Source organism: Uloborus diversus, chromosome 7 (genome assembly GCF_026930045.1).
Source record: "Uloborus diversus isolate 005 chromosome 7, Udiv.v.3.1, whole genome shotgun sequence".
Lineage (NCBI taxonomy): Eukaryota > Metazoa > Arthropoda > Arachnida > Araneae > Uloboridae > Uloborus > Uloborus diversus.
Genome location: NC_072737.1, coordinates 143,928,917 through 143,944,750, shown reverse-complemented (window position 1 = coordinate 143,944,750; position 15,834 = coordinate 143,928,917). Strand labels below are relative to the sequence as shown.

At 33.8% G+C, this 15,834-nt stretch overlaps 1 protein-coding gene across 2 annotated transcripts in view; it reads left to right on the top strand.

The window, feature by feature from the left end:
- Nucleotides 1-15,834, top strand: part of LOC129226500 (uncharacterized) — a 65,649-nt gene that overhangs the window by 21,502 nt on the left and 28,313 nt on the right. For both annotated transcript variants that reach the window (XM_054861110.1, XM_054861111.1), the window contains exons 4-5: nt 5,963-6,059; nt 7,615-7,748. In XM_054861110.1, coding sequence (XP_054717085.1) covers nt 5,963-6,059; nt 7,615-7,748 — 231 coding nt within the window. The remainder of the gene's footprint in view (nt 1-5,962; nt 6,060-7,614; nt 7,749-15,834) is intronic.

Sequence of the window (15,834 nt, the reverse complement as noted above, 5' to 3'; positions counted from 1 at the left end):
TTCCTTTGTTGCTACAATCTGCACATGTTAAGCATATGAAAACAAGTTCACTTTTTTTTTTTACATTAATATACATCCCTGAAATTCTAGTTCAGGAATGTGAGGCGAAATCAGAATAACCATACTAAGTTTTTGAAGCAAAATCTATCTTTTTGTTTTTCGACAAAAATCTCACAACTTCAACCATGGCTGAAAATAAACAAAGCTCCCTTGTATCATGGAAATTAAAATTTGATGTCATTACTGCCACGTGTTAAGGTTAAAGGCATTTTGTGTTTAGGTAAGGGAAGTGAGAATTTATTGTGTGACATGACTTCTTGTCCTACTAAAACGACTAAGACACAAAATTAAATAATTTAATATACTTAAACAATTAGTATTTGAAGCACTTGTGAAAGGAATAATCAATAAATAAGTATATACTTTTAATTAAACAAGTTATTAAGCATCATAAACAGCCACACTGTGTGACATACCACGGAGGTGAGAATTCATATGTTGTGAACCAAATATATACTAAAATAAAAATTATTATTCAAAAATTGGTGGCAGGTTTAATTAGATATATTTTTGATGACATTAAAAATCATTGTTAATTGAATTGTTCCTTAAAGTTTTTACTGTAAAAGGCGTGTGACAGAAAAGTTACACTTTTTGGAGAATGACCCATATATAGAATTAAAAGTATATATTTTTTTGAAAATTATTTTCTGTAATGAAGGAATTCTATTAAATTAATTATACTCAAGAAAAGTCAATCACGTATAAGTCAAGCTCTTAATTTGTGGAAAATATTGGGGAGGTTTTGTCGAGGTTTTTTTAAAGTACAGCGAAACCTCTCTGAGTGGTCACACCTTCATTCCGCAAAGTTTCGGCCGTCGAGAGGGGGTGGCCGCTTTAAAGGGTTTTCGTTATAGTTGCATTGTAATATAATTATATAATACACAACATAAGCAAGTCTAATACATAGAATGAAGTTTAAGACTGTTCTAAAAGGCAAATAGTATAAGGACGAGAGATGCTTATCCTTCAAAATAACATTTATTGATGCTAAAACTACATAAAAATTAAAATGAGCAAACTACTACTAAAAGGTTAAAGATTTAAAAGGATAAAAAGTAACATTTAGAACAGTTCGCTGTTGAGCGAACACGCACTGCACACGCTCCAAGGGAACTCCGCTTCGACTGGGCGCACATGTGTTATCTCCCCTTTGTTCTCTGCTGAGCCAAGTTGAGTAGAGCGCGTGTGTTCTCTGCCGATTACCGTTGATTATCTGGAGTTGCAAAAGACTGAAGAAAAGTCCTGGAGTCACCACAAATATATATATATTTTTATTGTTTACATTTTTCGAAGAAAGGATACAATTTGTGACTTAGGTTTTTAATCTTCTCCAACAATTGTTTTTAAAATTGAATTCAAAATGTTGCTTGTTGCAATTCAAAATGTTTTACAATTCAAAGTGATTAATAAATTGATCTAATCAATTTATTTGTCATTGCATCTGAATTTCCGATTTATTATCCCCAAAATCACTTCAGTTGAAAGTTTAGTCTGCTCATGATTACAAAAGGCAAATTGATTGTCAGAGGCCGAATTAGTGCCAGAAAGGCATAAAAATCTATTTGCTTAAAAGATGTTAATTACACACAGCAAACTGATTAGTTAATTTAAACCAATCTGAAACTAATATTATATTTGATTGAAAAACGGTTATTTTCGCTGACTCATAAACCCGAAAATGTTTCTCGCATTCGACAGTGTAATTATTAAAGCTTTCCATTGTTGTTTCGTGCTGGAAAGGATTTCAAATCATGCTCTATTAGTTCTCTCGGTAATTTTTTATGTTCATATTGCTCAGAATTTCAATATGTAATTCGAGATTCATAGAATGATCTCCAACAGTGTTGTTTGCAACCCAGATTACTCGTAAACACTGACCAACTAATAACATAAACATAGGTGACATTTTTACTTCAAAATTATCGGAATTTGTTAAAGGCTAAAAAGAATCTCCTGTTTGAACTGAAATGCTGCAGATTAGAAACAGAAAGTAGATAGATTTTTCCTGAAAAATGGAATGGAAGCATCCTTTTGGCCGCCGCAAATAGGAGTATTTATCAAAAAACCGGACAAAATTATTTGATGCGATTTTTTCTTATATAATGCATTACAACTTGCTACTCGATCAAAATAAGGTGTTTATTTAAAGGAAAAAAGATATTTTTTTAGAAAATTATCTTTTTCTCTCTTCTATACACTTATTGCAATTAAACGGTTGCTCATCTAGTACTTATTACTTCGTGCTTGCGTCTTGCGATCATCATATTTACTCCTTCTGTGGGAAATGACTTCGTTCTTTACAGCTGCCTGGGTCTACTACCACTTCTTTAGCAGGGGTTAGAATTTCCTAAGTGTCTGTTTAGTCTGCATCTGTTACAATCCACTCGTGAAAATTACCGTGAAAAATGTACTCGGTGATGCTGCTCGGGCTTATTGCGGGTTACAGCTGCCTTCTCTGAAAACTGAGCAATTGGTTGGATTGCGTGAGAGGTAACCTTTAGCACCTGGCACCAAAAATTTATAGATACTTTTAGGCATAGGATGATAACCTAATTCGTATAGGTCGACGAAATCTAACAGAGGAAGGAATAATATTTCGTAATTTTGTTTCCTTCACCATCAATAATTACAACTAGTATTGTGAGCTCTGTTTAATATTTGCACCGCTTTCGGTAATGTTTTAAAATTTTTGTTTATACTGGTCTGCTGGTACTCATCATAGCCCTATTTTTATATCAGTACCATAGTTTGCTTTTTTCCCTATGAAGTCGTTTCTTCCCCTGTACTATTATATTCATACAGTCGTAACCCATCGCGGTCAAGCAGTACGTGAAGTTGAATTTCAGAGACGGTATCTGTTACTTGTACTTGGTCCTCATCCGGGTAACATTCCTTCTAAACACTTTCTGCAATTGCACATCAGGGGTTATTGCTTTTGTTATCATTTTAATTTCTTCCCACTGCCTTGTAGGGAAGTCCCTGTCTGAAAAGATTGCGAAAGCCTCTTGAGGTGTCTGTTTCATAACAACTGTTAGATTATCATAGAGGAAATAATAGTTTTTTCGAAGTTTGGTTGGTGAAGAATTTAGTTATTTTATGAATTTGGATTTGTCACTGTTTTTATAGTGCACTGGCTTTTACCAACTACACTTGTCATCCTTTCAACAGGTACCTGATTTTGTAGTTTTTAAGTTTTACAATTTAGTTCTTGAAAAGACTTTGATGGTTTCTGCTAATTGCACAGATTTTGTCTACCAGTAATGAAATATCTTAGCCATTGTTCTTTATTTTTCAAGAAACGATCATCCATATAGCATTCAGATGCCTCTTTACAATTAGAACTCGGTTTAAAAATACTTCAAAATACGACTCAAGATGTGTGTGTGTAATCTGCCTATTTCTCCAATTCCTCAAGTTTTCCTTCCGACAACGTAAACTTTTTATCCAGTTTCATGGCTTTGAATTCTTTCATAATGTCATATAACCCTATTCTGGTAAAAGACTTAACAGTTTCAGAAGAATTTAGGAAGAAATAAGAAAAGTCTCTGAACTTGAAATAGTTAAGCCTTTTTTACTCACCATCTTTAAACTCCTAAAAAACAAAATGGCGGAAATGGGCGGAAGATTTTTTACAGAATATCATAGCAGACAGTCTATATTTTATGCCCATAACAAAAGTACAGCCCGACTCGGCCCGGAAAGTAAACAAAAAGTTTAATTTCGAAAACTTTTAACGAAAATTAAATACCAAATTTTGACTTATTTTCACAAAGTAAGAAAATGACAAATGTTAAAATATTTCAACGAAGTAGGATTTTAGATGGAGCTACATACCCCCTTTTCCATATTCAAAAGTTTGTTTTACTAAATTCCATCGCATTCAAATACAGTAACAATGAAACGGAGACTTAGCATGAAAAGCGTCGAAAGCAAAAGTGAGATGTTCCAATAATATCTAAGTTCCGACTAGTGTACACCAACGGCAAAGCAACAGGTGAGATTTTTATTGCTGTCCTTTGATAGAACAGTTATCTGACTTGAAATAGAGTAGGTTTAAAACAATTTTCGTCAAACTTTTGGATTTTGGTTTTTGTCCGGTTTTATTGGCCGAATACTTCTCTGTGCGCCGTTCAGAAGGGTTGGGTAGCATTGCTAGGGGTGTTTTTAACATTAAGTCTATGGGCTAAAAAATACGTGGCGCAAAAAAGTGACTATTAAGAGGGGTGGCCTAATGAGACTAATGGCCGCTCAGAGAGGTCTCACAGTAAAAGTTTTAAATAAAATGAAAATGGAATGTTATAAACATGTTTGATTTTTATACTTTTTCCCAAAAAAATTTCATCTTTACAATCGCAATTCTTATTAAAAAAAAATAGTCTTCACTATTATGGTTGGATAATTATTGCTTTAGAGTCAATATAATTTTTGTAGCTATATTTCATTCATTTTTATTGAGCATTAATTTTTATTTGACCAACTATGGGAAAAATTCGTGAACCCAGCATTTTTCAAGCAATCAATCTTTTACTGCAATTGTTTAGTCCTTTTTTCAGTCAGACCATGTGAGACTATGTCAGAATGTTGAGAGTTTTTATTTCTTTATCATTTTTAAAAAAAGTTTGAGCTAAAATCGGGAAAATGTTCACATGTTTGAGTGTTTCACGTTTCTTAGATGAATAGAAGTGAAAAAAATTTCGGAAATTTGACCGTGTGTACCAACTTTTAGCCTCATTTTTTAAACTAATTTTCTCAACTTATACGTCATATTATATATGATACTGAAAAACGTTACTAATTTAAGCATAAATATTTTTTAAATTTATTATTTTTAAATTCTCTTTCAATTTATATGTATATCTATATCTATATATGTACATAATAATGATAATAAAAGTAAATGAATATTGAAAAGACCACACCAAAATTCCCACAGATGCGCAACGCAGCAAAACTAAAAGCAAGTAAATGTATAAAAAGTATTCAAGCCAAATAACAAGTAAATATTTTTTAAGAAAAATAATGCTGAGAAAAGGGAAAGTACAAGCAGCAATTTGATAGAACAAGTCAAAGGTTGGATCCAGAACTCATCAGCTGTGGAGGATTCAAAAAATACGGTCAAAAGACCAAAAAATTAAACTACAACTTTTTTGATCTTTTGACCATATTTTTTATTCCTCCCTGGCTGATGAGCCCTGGATTCAAACTTTGACTTTATCTATTAAATTGCTTCTTGTATTTTCCCTTTTCTCAGCATTAGTTTTCTTAAAAAATGTTTGAAACTTGTTTTTTGGCTTGTATACTTATATATATATAATTTGTGTATAATTTTTCAATTAAATAATGTAAATTTCCTGTTTAACATATTTTGATAATGTTGCACCAGAAAATGAATAAAAAATTAGAAGTGCTGAAAAAGTAAAATTCAAATTAAAGGAAATATTTAGTGATATTTTTTTAAAAGTCTCATTACAATAATTTATTATCTTTAGATGCTCATAGATGTTAACTTTTTAAACTATTAGTACACATAATTTAAATTTGCTATATTGTTATTACTGTGTATGCTCATCTAAATGAAATGTCAGTTTATTCAAGGAAAAATTGGTAAAATTAGGAGCCTATACCCCCTGCTTTTTGACATGCTTGTTAAAAATATTTTTAAAAAAAATTGAACTTAATAAAATGATAGGTAATTAAGCATATTTAAGATCGGAAAAATACATTTTTCCAATTTATAGATAAAAGTTTAATTTTTACATTCTCATTTTTAATAAGGATTCATTTTCCGGTTTAGATTTTCGTTGATTGTCCCTTTCGTTTTGAATTAATAAGCATTAAAACTTTTTGTTCTACTTTCTTTTAGCCTTATTACTTTACATGTATTTTTATTTTGTAATAGGAAGAAGTTCAAAAATACAGAGAACTCTATAATATTGGTGTAAGAGGTAGAGATGTTCCAAAGCCTATTACTAGTTTTAGCGAATTATCTATTCCTGGTGAGCTTATATGAATACCTTTATTTGTTTATTTATTTTTAAAAGTTCTTTGTACTTATAATCTATTTTCAAAGAAATCCCAGTGTTTAATAGAGCCATATTTTTATTTCTTACTTTTAAGCTCTAAAAAGTTCCTTTTTTCACTAAGAGAGGCCCATCATTTAAGGGTGCAATGGACCCCCTCTGGCTTTGAGAAATAAATGTATTTACAAAAAGTAGTTTTGGTCATTTTTCAAAATAATTTGCATTGAGTATATGCATCTTTTGACACCCCCCACCCCCAGAAAATGAAAAAATGACGGGCTTGCACCTGAGTTCTTTATTTATTTATTCTTTCATTGATTTGATTATTCTTTTATCCTGAATTTATTCTTTTGAACCTTGGCATTAACAAAAGTACTTGAATGCTTTAATTTTACTTTCAATGATCGGAATTGGCCTGTAATTCTTAAACACTCGACTCTCAATATCTTGACTTTGCTTAATTTGATTTTCAGGCGATGTCAAAGCTATTGAATGGTCCTAAATTACTGGAAATGTTTTTTTACTATTTGAAAATCCCTGATTGAGTAGATGGGAGTAATGGCTATAACAATAGCCTGACTAGCTCCCACCACTCAGAAAAGAACTTAATTAATGTTGTATAATTGATTTTTATTTCATTAACTTGCATTTCTGCAAACATATTTTAACATTTATTTTCCTGCTTCTGCTTGTTTTTTAGTAGCCAAACCACATGATCTTCAACTATTTCAGAAAATTCTTGCTGCCATTTTTACCATTTGCTGCATTGTTGGTGATAAAGTACATTTAATGTCTGAACTTTGGCAGGTCTCCATCTCTTTCTCTGAATTCTTTTTCTTGGTCCCTAGAGACTGAGAGTTGACTGTATTTTTATTTATTTTATTTTTATTTATTTATTTTTGAAGAAATGTTGTATATTTCTGTAACATAGATTTTCTTATATTTTTTCAACTGAAAACAGTTTTTGGTTCTTAGCTGCTTTAAGCAAACTAGAAAGCTACTTCATGAAACAAGAAACTAAAATAATAACGATTAAGATAAAAAATGAAAAAAACTAGGTTGCTAAACATTGTTGAGATGCTGTTTCCAAATTTAAATTTCCCTGTGCTAAAATTATTTTGCCTTCAATTTTTGAAAACTACTGATTTAATCAAAGCTTTTTTTCTTTTTTCTTTTTTTTTTTTTAGTATGAGAGATAAGACGAAATCTGTCATGACAGTAATAAGTCTTTTGCGGTGCCACATGTTTCTTTATAAAAAGTTGAATTTTAATTTTTGATACCTGATTTTATTGACCAATCCTGGCTCAGCTAGGCTCAGTCCTGATTGGTTTTGGAACTGTTTTAATAGTATTTAAACTTCCTTCGAATAATAGGTTTTTTATTCTTCACTCAACCCTGACAAAAGGAGCAATTGCTGCATTACCTGGTTTGCTACCTTTAGTTATCTTGATTTGCTATGATTCATGTTGCCTTTCTTTTAATACTATTTGATCAATAATAAGAAATATTCATTTTTGTTTTGTTTTATAGATAAACTAATGAATGTGCTAAAATCTCAAGAATATTCAGAACCCACCCCTATTCAATCACAAGGCTGGCCAGTTGCTTTGAGTGGAAGAGATATGGTGGGAATTTCTCAGACAGGATCAGGAAAAACTTTAGTGGTATGAAGATTTATTTAAATTCTTTAAAGCTTCATTTGACAGCATTGTTCCACAACACTAGGGGGCTCTGCACCCTGCTCCCCAACCCCCCCGAAGATTGCTTTGCAATCTTATTTGATCCGTAAAGATTTAAAGTGCCTCTTAAGAAAAATAGCTACAATACACATTACAATTAGAACAAAATAAAAATCACGCTCCCCTTCCCTTAGAAAATAGAGTTTTAGTAAAGCACACATTAAACATCAAAAAATATTAAAATCCTACTCCAACCCGAAGACAAAAAGAACTTAATAAAAATGCGTTTAAAAAAATTGTTTTTCAAGAAACTCTTCAAAGCACATCGCTCCCTCAGGTTTCAAACTAACTTGAATCCAATTTCACAATTTAGGGGCCTCCTGAACATAGCAAAACGGCCGTTATGCATGTTTGAAAAGTCGCTTTCAAATACAAATACAAAAGTGACGACCAGCAACAGGCTCTGGGCCCAGCTAGACTGTTCCTAGTTAATTTACAATCCCCAGTGAAGATCAATGGCCCTCTTAAAACTGTCTACTCCTTTGCTCATTACCACCTCTTCCGGTAAGCTGTTCCAAGGTTCCACTACCCTGCTAAAATAATAATTTTCCCTAATATCCATGTTAGCCTGAGATTTAAATAGCTTAAAACAATGACCCCTTGTCCTGTTTTCAGTGCTAAACTTTAGCCCCGTAATATCTTTCGTTTTAATAAATTTAAACAGCTGAATCATGTCCCCTGGGTCTCTTCTTTGCTCAAGACTGTACATTTTTAGCCTTCTAAGCCTGGAATCATAATCTAAGTGGGAAAGTCCACTTATTAGCCTTGTAGCCCGCCTTTGAACCCTTTCCAATACATTAATGTCTTTCCTAAGATAAGGAGACCAAAACTGAACAGCATACTCCAAATGGGGTCTTACCAAACTTCTATATAAGGGCAGAAGAACTTCTTTAGATTTGTTTGAAATAGATCTATTGATAAACCCAAGCATCTTATTGGCTTTGTTGCTAGCAATGCTGCACTGTTGGCTAAACTTTAAATCCTGACTTATTAAGACCCCCAGATCAGTGGCGCCGACTCCATGGGGCTTGAGGGGGCCCGAGCGCCCTCAAAAATATTTTTGAGGGGGCAGAGCCCCCCCAATAAATCAAGAAAATTATAAGTTACATTATGCTTTCTAAACTCATAAATTTATCTGTTATTTTCCTTGTTTGAAGATAGTTTACCTTGTAAAATATATTCAGTAATGAGTTAAAACAAATAATTATTACGGTTGTGTAAGCAGGTTAACTGAAAACGAGTGGTGCGAATGATGATAGTGTTACAGTGCTGCCAGTACTGTAAAAATTTGTCCCAGTGCGCGAACTTACGGGTCAAGTCTGTTGCCGGTGGGCAGCGCTGCGGCGCGCTCACCTAAGTGTTGCTGATCTGGAAAAATATATATGAGAGTTTGATTTGTATATAAAATGGGAGGCGTGATAGTTTTGAATACTTTTGGGAATCGTGTTTAAAAGAAAACCTTCACAAAATGATGATCCTTCCCTTCCTCGGAATCGACGTGTACCAAAGAAGTATGAAAACAATGAAGGCAGCTCACCGCACACTTTCAAAATCCCAAAGGAAAACATTTGATTCGCGCTACTTATGCGAAATAGCTATAACACGATTTTTTCTCCAGTATTCAGACCTAACGCGAATTAATCACCGCAACACGAAAATTTTCTCGGAAGGGAATCGTGGTGTGTTCGTATCAGCTTTGCTATTGGCTACTAAATTTTTTTTTCTCATGAATGTATCTTTATCCTTTTACCATCGCTGAGAGTTGAAGTTCCCTTTTCATTTTAAATGCGAAAGTTAAAGAAATATAATGACACCTAAGAGCGCTGTTTCATCTAAAGTTTGTGAAGATAAAAAGAGAAAGTTTCATGACAATTAAAGAAAAGCTAGAGCTTCTTGAAAAGATGATGGTCAACTAAAAAATGCGTTGAAGGTAGCACGAGAAGTAGGTATGAGTGATTCTTCCGTACATACAATTACAAGTCAAGAAAAGGAAATCCGTAAAAATTCACCGAGTAGTGTCTTGCAAAAATTTATGAAAATGGAAACTGCTCATGTATTGTGTACGAATATCATTAATTGATCGACTGTACAGTACAACTAAAGATGCATTTGCTTTTCTTACTATATACTGTGTCTACCGTATACCGGTTTATTTTTTCTTTCTTTCCCATTAATCATTGATTTTGTACATCGTAGCAGTATTTTATGTTGAATAAAACGTTTTTTTTAAATACAAGTAAACATTCAGTTCTTTATGTAAGAGACAGTAATGTACAGTTAATTAAGAGATGGTTTTTAACAGTTTGAGGGGGTGATTACAAGTGTCTAAAATAATTGGGTACGTTTATAAAAAAATTTACACATACCCTTATCCACAACGCGAAAATTCGACCTACGCGAGAGATCTTGGAATGCATCCCTCGCGTAAGACGGGAGTTGACTGTACTACAAGGCAATATACATTGAGGTTTGTAAAATGGTGCAATTTTGCATTATTGGGCGATTTACATCAACTGGACGCACACAGGTCATTGCAGTTGAACAAGAGTGCTTGCTTTTATTAAACAGAGGTGAAAGAGAAGAGAACATTTTGAAAAATCAACTGAGTTTTTCAAAAATGACCTAGACATTGAGAGACTGCGTTTACACTTGAATATGTCAGCCGATGTCACTAATGTAAAAACAACTGGTCTTAAAAAGCATGCGTAAATTAAATTTCCTTTTTACAAAAATACTGTGTGTGTGTTTGTATTTATTTCTTCCGTTTTTCGAAGCCAAAAAATATGTGTCGGGCTTGTCGAGTTTTCGAGGTTCTAATGTTGATTATATGATTTTAAAAAAACTTTAAAACTCACTATTTTTCATCTCAAATTTAGAAAATTTCCTGCGGCATGCCCACTTTTCCCCGATATTTTTTAAGTCGGCGTCTCTGGCAGTGCCCTTCAATGCAAGTCAAGCGCCCTACCTTTTCCATGCCTAGCTACGGCACTGCATGACTCCCCATAAAATAGAACAAAAAAATGTCTCTTACTAAGACAAGTGACATGATCTAGTTGAACCAGAAAAATTTGTATACCAATTTTTGGATTGTTTTACTTTGAAAACGCCATGCCACATACTGTTTGTTTTTTAAATTATACACACCAGAAAATATGTAAATTGGCATTTTCAAGGCACAACAATCGACCTTTATTTGGGGGGGGGGAACCTCCATGGGATTACATAACCCCCTAAACCCCCGGTGATGACTGGGCCAGCCCCCCCAATGATTTTTGCAAGTCGGCGCCCCTGCCCCAGATCAGTAACTTTGTCTGCCTGACTAATGACTAAACCTTGCAAATAAATAACTTGTACACTTATTTCCATGCCCTAAATGTAGCACTTGACATTTCCCAACATTAACAGCCATACCCCATTTATCAACCCACTCTGTAATATGATCTAGATCCTTTTGCAACTGATTTGCTTGTTCTTCATTTTCTACAGTCCCCATAACTTTGACATCATCAGCAAAACAATTCATGTTCCCAGAAATATTTTTGTGAATATCGTTCATAAAGACAATGAACAAAACAGGCCCTAACACTGATCCTTGAGGAACCTCACTTAAGACCTCACTCCAATTAGAATAATTTCCCCTTACAACTACTCTTTGTTTCCTTCCGGTCAGCCAGTTTTTCACCCAAATGAAAGTTTTTCCCTCCTATTCCTATATCAGCTAATTTGCTAAGTAGAGCAACATGGGGTACCTTATCGAAACCTTTTTGAAAATCAATGTAAACAACATCTACAGACTTCTTATTGTCCAAAGCCATGGTAACTTTGTCATAGAAATGTAATAAATTAGTTGCACAAGATTTATCTTTCCTGAAACCGTGCTGAAAACTAGTCAATAGATTATTAGTTTCTAGAAAATTTACTATCTTAATTTTCATCAATGTTTCAAAAATTTTGCAAACCACCGAAGTTAGATTCACAGGTCTATAATTTCCCGCACTCCCTTTAGACCCTTTCTTGAAGAACGGTGTAATGTTAGCCAGCTTCCAGTCCTCTGGCACTGTCCCCGAATTATAAGAAGCATTGAAAATGTTTGCGATTACATCTACTAATTCCTCTGCACATTCAACTAAAATTTTCGGATAAATATTATCTGGCCCCGGAGCTTTAGTTTCTTTAATTTTTTTCAAATGAAGTAAAACATCATCCTTGGAAAATACAAAGTCCTCAAGCTGTACTATAGCTTGTGTCTTGTTGGTGTCAACTGTTGAGATACAGTTATCGTTAAAAACACTCGAAAAAAGTTATTAAGAACATTAGCAATATCACTATCGTCCTGAATTAAAATTCCGTGCTCATCAACCAGTGGCCCAATATGACGATTTCGAACTTTCCCTGAATTAGCGTATGCAAAAAACCTCTTGGGATTCCTGTTTATGTTATCTGCTAGTCTTTGCTCCAACTCTCTTTTCTGAATCCGTACCAAATACTTAAATTTACGCCTTGCCTTACAATATTGGAGCCTATCTGCACTGTGACCTGTTTCTCTAATCCTATGAAAAGCAGCTTGCTTGTAATTTAGAGCATCTTTAGTTTCCCTGGAGAACCACATTGGCCAAATTTTAGTGTTGACACCCTTTCTCCTAAAAGAAACATGATCCCCAACCGTTTTCGCTAGCTTTTCCTTAAACTCGGCCCACTGAAGATTCACATCGCTATTGTCAAATCCAGAAGAAAAAACTGCTTTCAAACTCTGCCGAAGTGCCACAAAGTCAGTATTTCTGAAATTGGGCACAAACCTAAAATTCTCTACTTTGTGCATATCAAATTTAATCCCAAACCTAATACTGTTGTGGTCACTATCTCCAATGTGTTCCCCTACACATAACCCCTGAACAGAGCCTTCCATATCACAGAAAACTAGATCCAAAATCACGTCCTGTCGAGTACCCTGAGTTACAATTTGATCTAAAAAACAGTCACCAATTACTTTCAAAAATTCCTCTTCTCTGCTATTACTGTGGTAAAAATTATTCCAATCAATTCCTGGAAAATTAAAATCTCCCATTATGATGACTGACCCCTTGCTAGAAATGTCACTAATAATAATAAACATCTGTTCGCAGGGGTCGATCCAGGTTTTATTTTTTGGGTCCCCATTTTGTGAAAAGGCAAAATATTTTTGTGAAATTTCGTTATTTTTGTGAAAAAGCAAAATATATTTGTGAATTTTCTTTATGTTTGTAAAAGAGACCTTCTCGTGATTTTTTTCTTGGAAAAGATTATATTAAAGCATTTTTAGCTGTCGTATCGTTATAGAAAAGCCCTAGACAGGTTTCAGGGGTGATTGCAAGTTCTTGAAGAATACCTGAAAGCTGTCAAGAGAAAATGCGCTGGGGGGAGGGGGGAAAAGTAAGACCCTTAACATTTTATTCGTAATTTGACACATACATTACATTTATTGTTTTTTACAAATATACATATGCAAGGCACACTTTCTTAAGGTGAAAGTCTCACAACAGATTTCCTGTTTGCCCCTGTCAAATACTTTAAGAGCAATAAAAATTGCACATGCTGCTGAACGTAATGATAACTCCTAATAAATACAATATGAACAGACTCAAAGATATCACATATTTCTTAACACAGAAGTGAAATACTCATTAACGATTCCATGTATGTGTTTGAAAAACTTAAAAGTAATTAAAACCCAAAATAATATTGCACCAACATTTAGCGTTTAATTTTTTGACTTTTGACGTTCTTGCAGAGTAGGTATTTCGTTTAAAATTTTGCAATTAAATGATGTTAATAAATATATAAGAAATTTTATTTGTTTGCCTCTTAACAAGGTACAGTAAACATCAAAAATGCGAAAAATTCGTTTACCATGGCGGATGTAAGGAAATCAAGATCTTAAAAAGAAATAAAAATATAAAAACAGCGTGAAAAATAATTTTATTTTAATTAAAGTTATTTTAGAATTGGATTTTGAAACTTAACACAAATTAATACTAAATATATATTGCGTAATCAAAGTAAAATTTAGGATTTTCCTGAAAACAAGCTACCAATCACAAGTGTCCCTCTCCCGTCCCCCCTCTGACGCTCTCAAGCAAAAACACCTCACGCAGCAAGCAAAAAGATAAGATGGGGGAAGGTGGAAGAGGCTCCCGCGTAGATGCGTACACATTTGCGGTTAAAAAATATTGTGAAAAGGCTGCCTTTTTATAAATTTTTGTGAAGGGGCTGCTTTTACGATGGGGAATTTTGTGAATGGGGCCGCTTTTGCGATGGGGAATTTTGTGAATGGGGCCGCTTTTGCGACGCGGAATTTTGTGAATGGGGCCGCTTGGGCATGCGGAATTTTGTGAAGGGGCCGCAAAGCGGCCCCAATTTGGCGCTGGATCGACCCCTGGTTCGTCTTGACCCTGGCTTAAGTTGGGTGGCCTATAAATGTTCCCTAAAGGTAGTTTTTTGCCCTTATTACTAATCAACTCCAGCCAAATCATATCAATCTCATTAGGTTTATCATTAATTACCAATTCATTGCAAATTAAAGTGTCTCTGACATAAAATAAAACCCCACCACCTCTTTTACCTACTCTATCTTGTCTAAACAAATTATACCCAGCGATAGATAATAAATCATCATCACTTACGGTAGCCCATGTCTCAGTAACTCCAATAATATCCAACGTCTCATCTATAATTATGCTTTTCAATTCTTCCATCTTGTTCCTAATACTATGAGCATTTGTATAAAAAACCTTAAGTAAGCCCATCTTACTTTTATTTAATGCTGCACGATTATTTGAATCCCAACTGTTAAAATCTTTTTTCTTATTAGCCACCCTATTTCCATTTCTACTAAAATCCCAATAGTTAGTACCCTTTCGAATTCTGCTCCTTAAACCATGCCCCCCATTCCAACTTAGTTTTTTGATTCTGAAGCCTCTAAAACCAAACCACTAACCATTTTGACCCCTGTAGAGCTCAGATGCAGGCCATCCCTAGCAATCCAATCTTGTTTACATTTACTCCATACAACAATAAACCTGATACTACGCTTAACGCAAATTTCCTTGAGTACCAGGTTCATACACCTAGCCCGTTGATTTAATGCATAGTCTTTAGTAATATATTTTGCTCTTTATCTCCCAGCTTGAATTGAGTTCAACCTAGGACTTTTCGCTAAAATAGAAATCCTTTTTTTCTGCTGTGATAATTAATTGAGAAAATTGGAACAAGCTTTATTTTATTCAGAAACAAAATCTCTTACAAATGACATAAATTTTATGGGGTGTGGAAAATCTTTCATCCCTTTAATAGGCAATTTATATGAAATTTGAGCTTAAAAAATTAATTACAAAAAAACTTATTCAAAATTTAAAAACAAAACCCCAGGTGCAAACCACTGGGGCTTGAGGTAATTTTGTACAAAATCTCAAGGCTATAGGTGCTGTGGGGTCTCTTGGATGCTGGCCCGCCACAGACTACCTATCAAAATTTCTTTGACCTTAGTTTTTTCTAATGTAAAGATATTAAAAACTGTGTTATCTAACTGGAAGTCAAGAGGATTTCCACAACACTTGATAATAAAATTTAAAAAGGGGCTGCAGAATCGCCCTCTGAAAAAAAGAAAAGTAGTTTAAGAGGCTGTCTATTACTGATGCTTCATATTCGACCCCCTCCCCCTTTGTCACTATAGCCAGTTTCACAAGACACTTTTAATCTTTCCCGGTGCGCTGGTCACCAATTTAAAAATTTCTAAAAACTTTTTTTTTTCTCTAAAACTACAAAAATTGCTGCAGAGGATGTATTTCGTTCTTTTACGATGACGGAGCAGCATAAAAATGGCTTTATCTACTATATTTCTTGTTCAAACCTCCCCAATTTTTTAAACCAAGAACGAAAATTTTCATAAAATTTTCAACTTTTAAATTTGTTTCTAAAACAACTGGTCCAAGTATTCTCTAGTCTTAATCTATTCATCTATTTTTCTTTTTTTTTA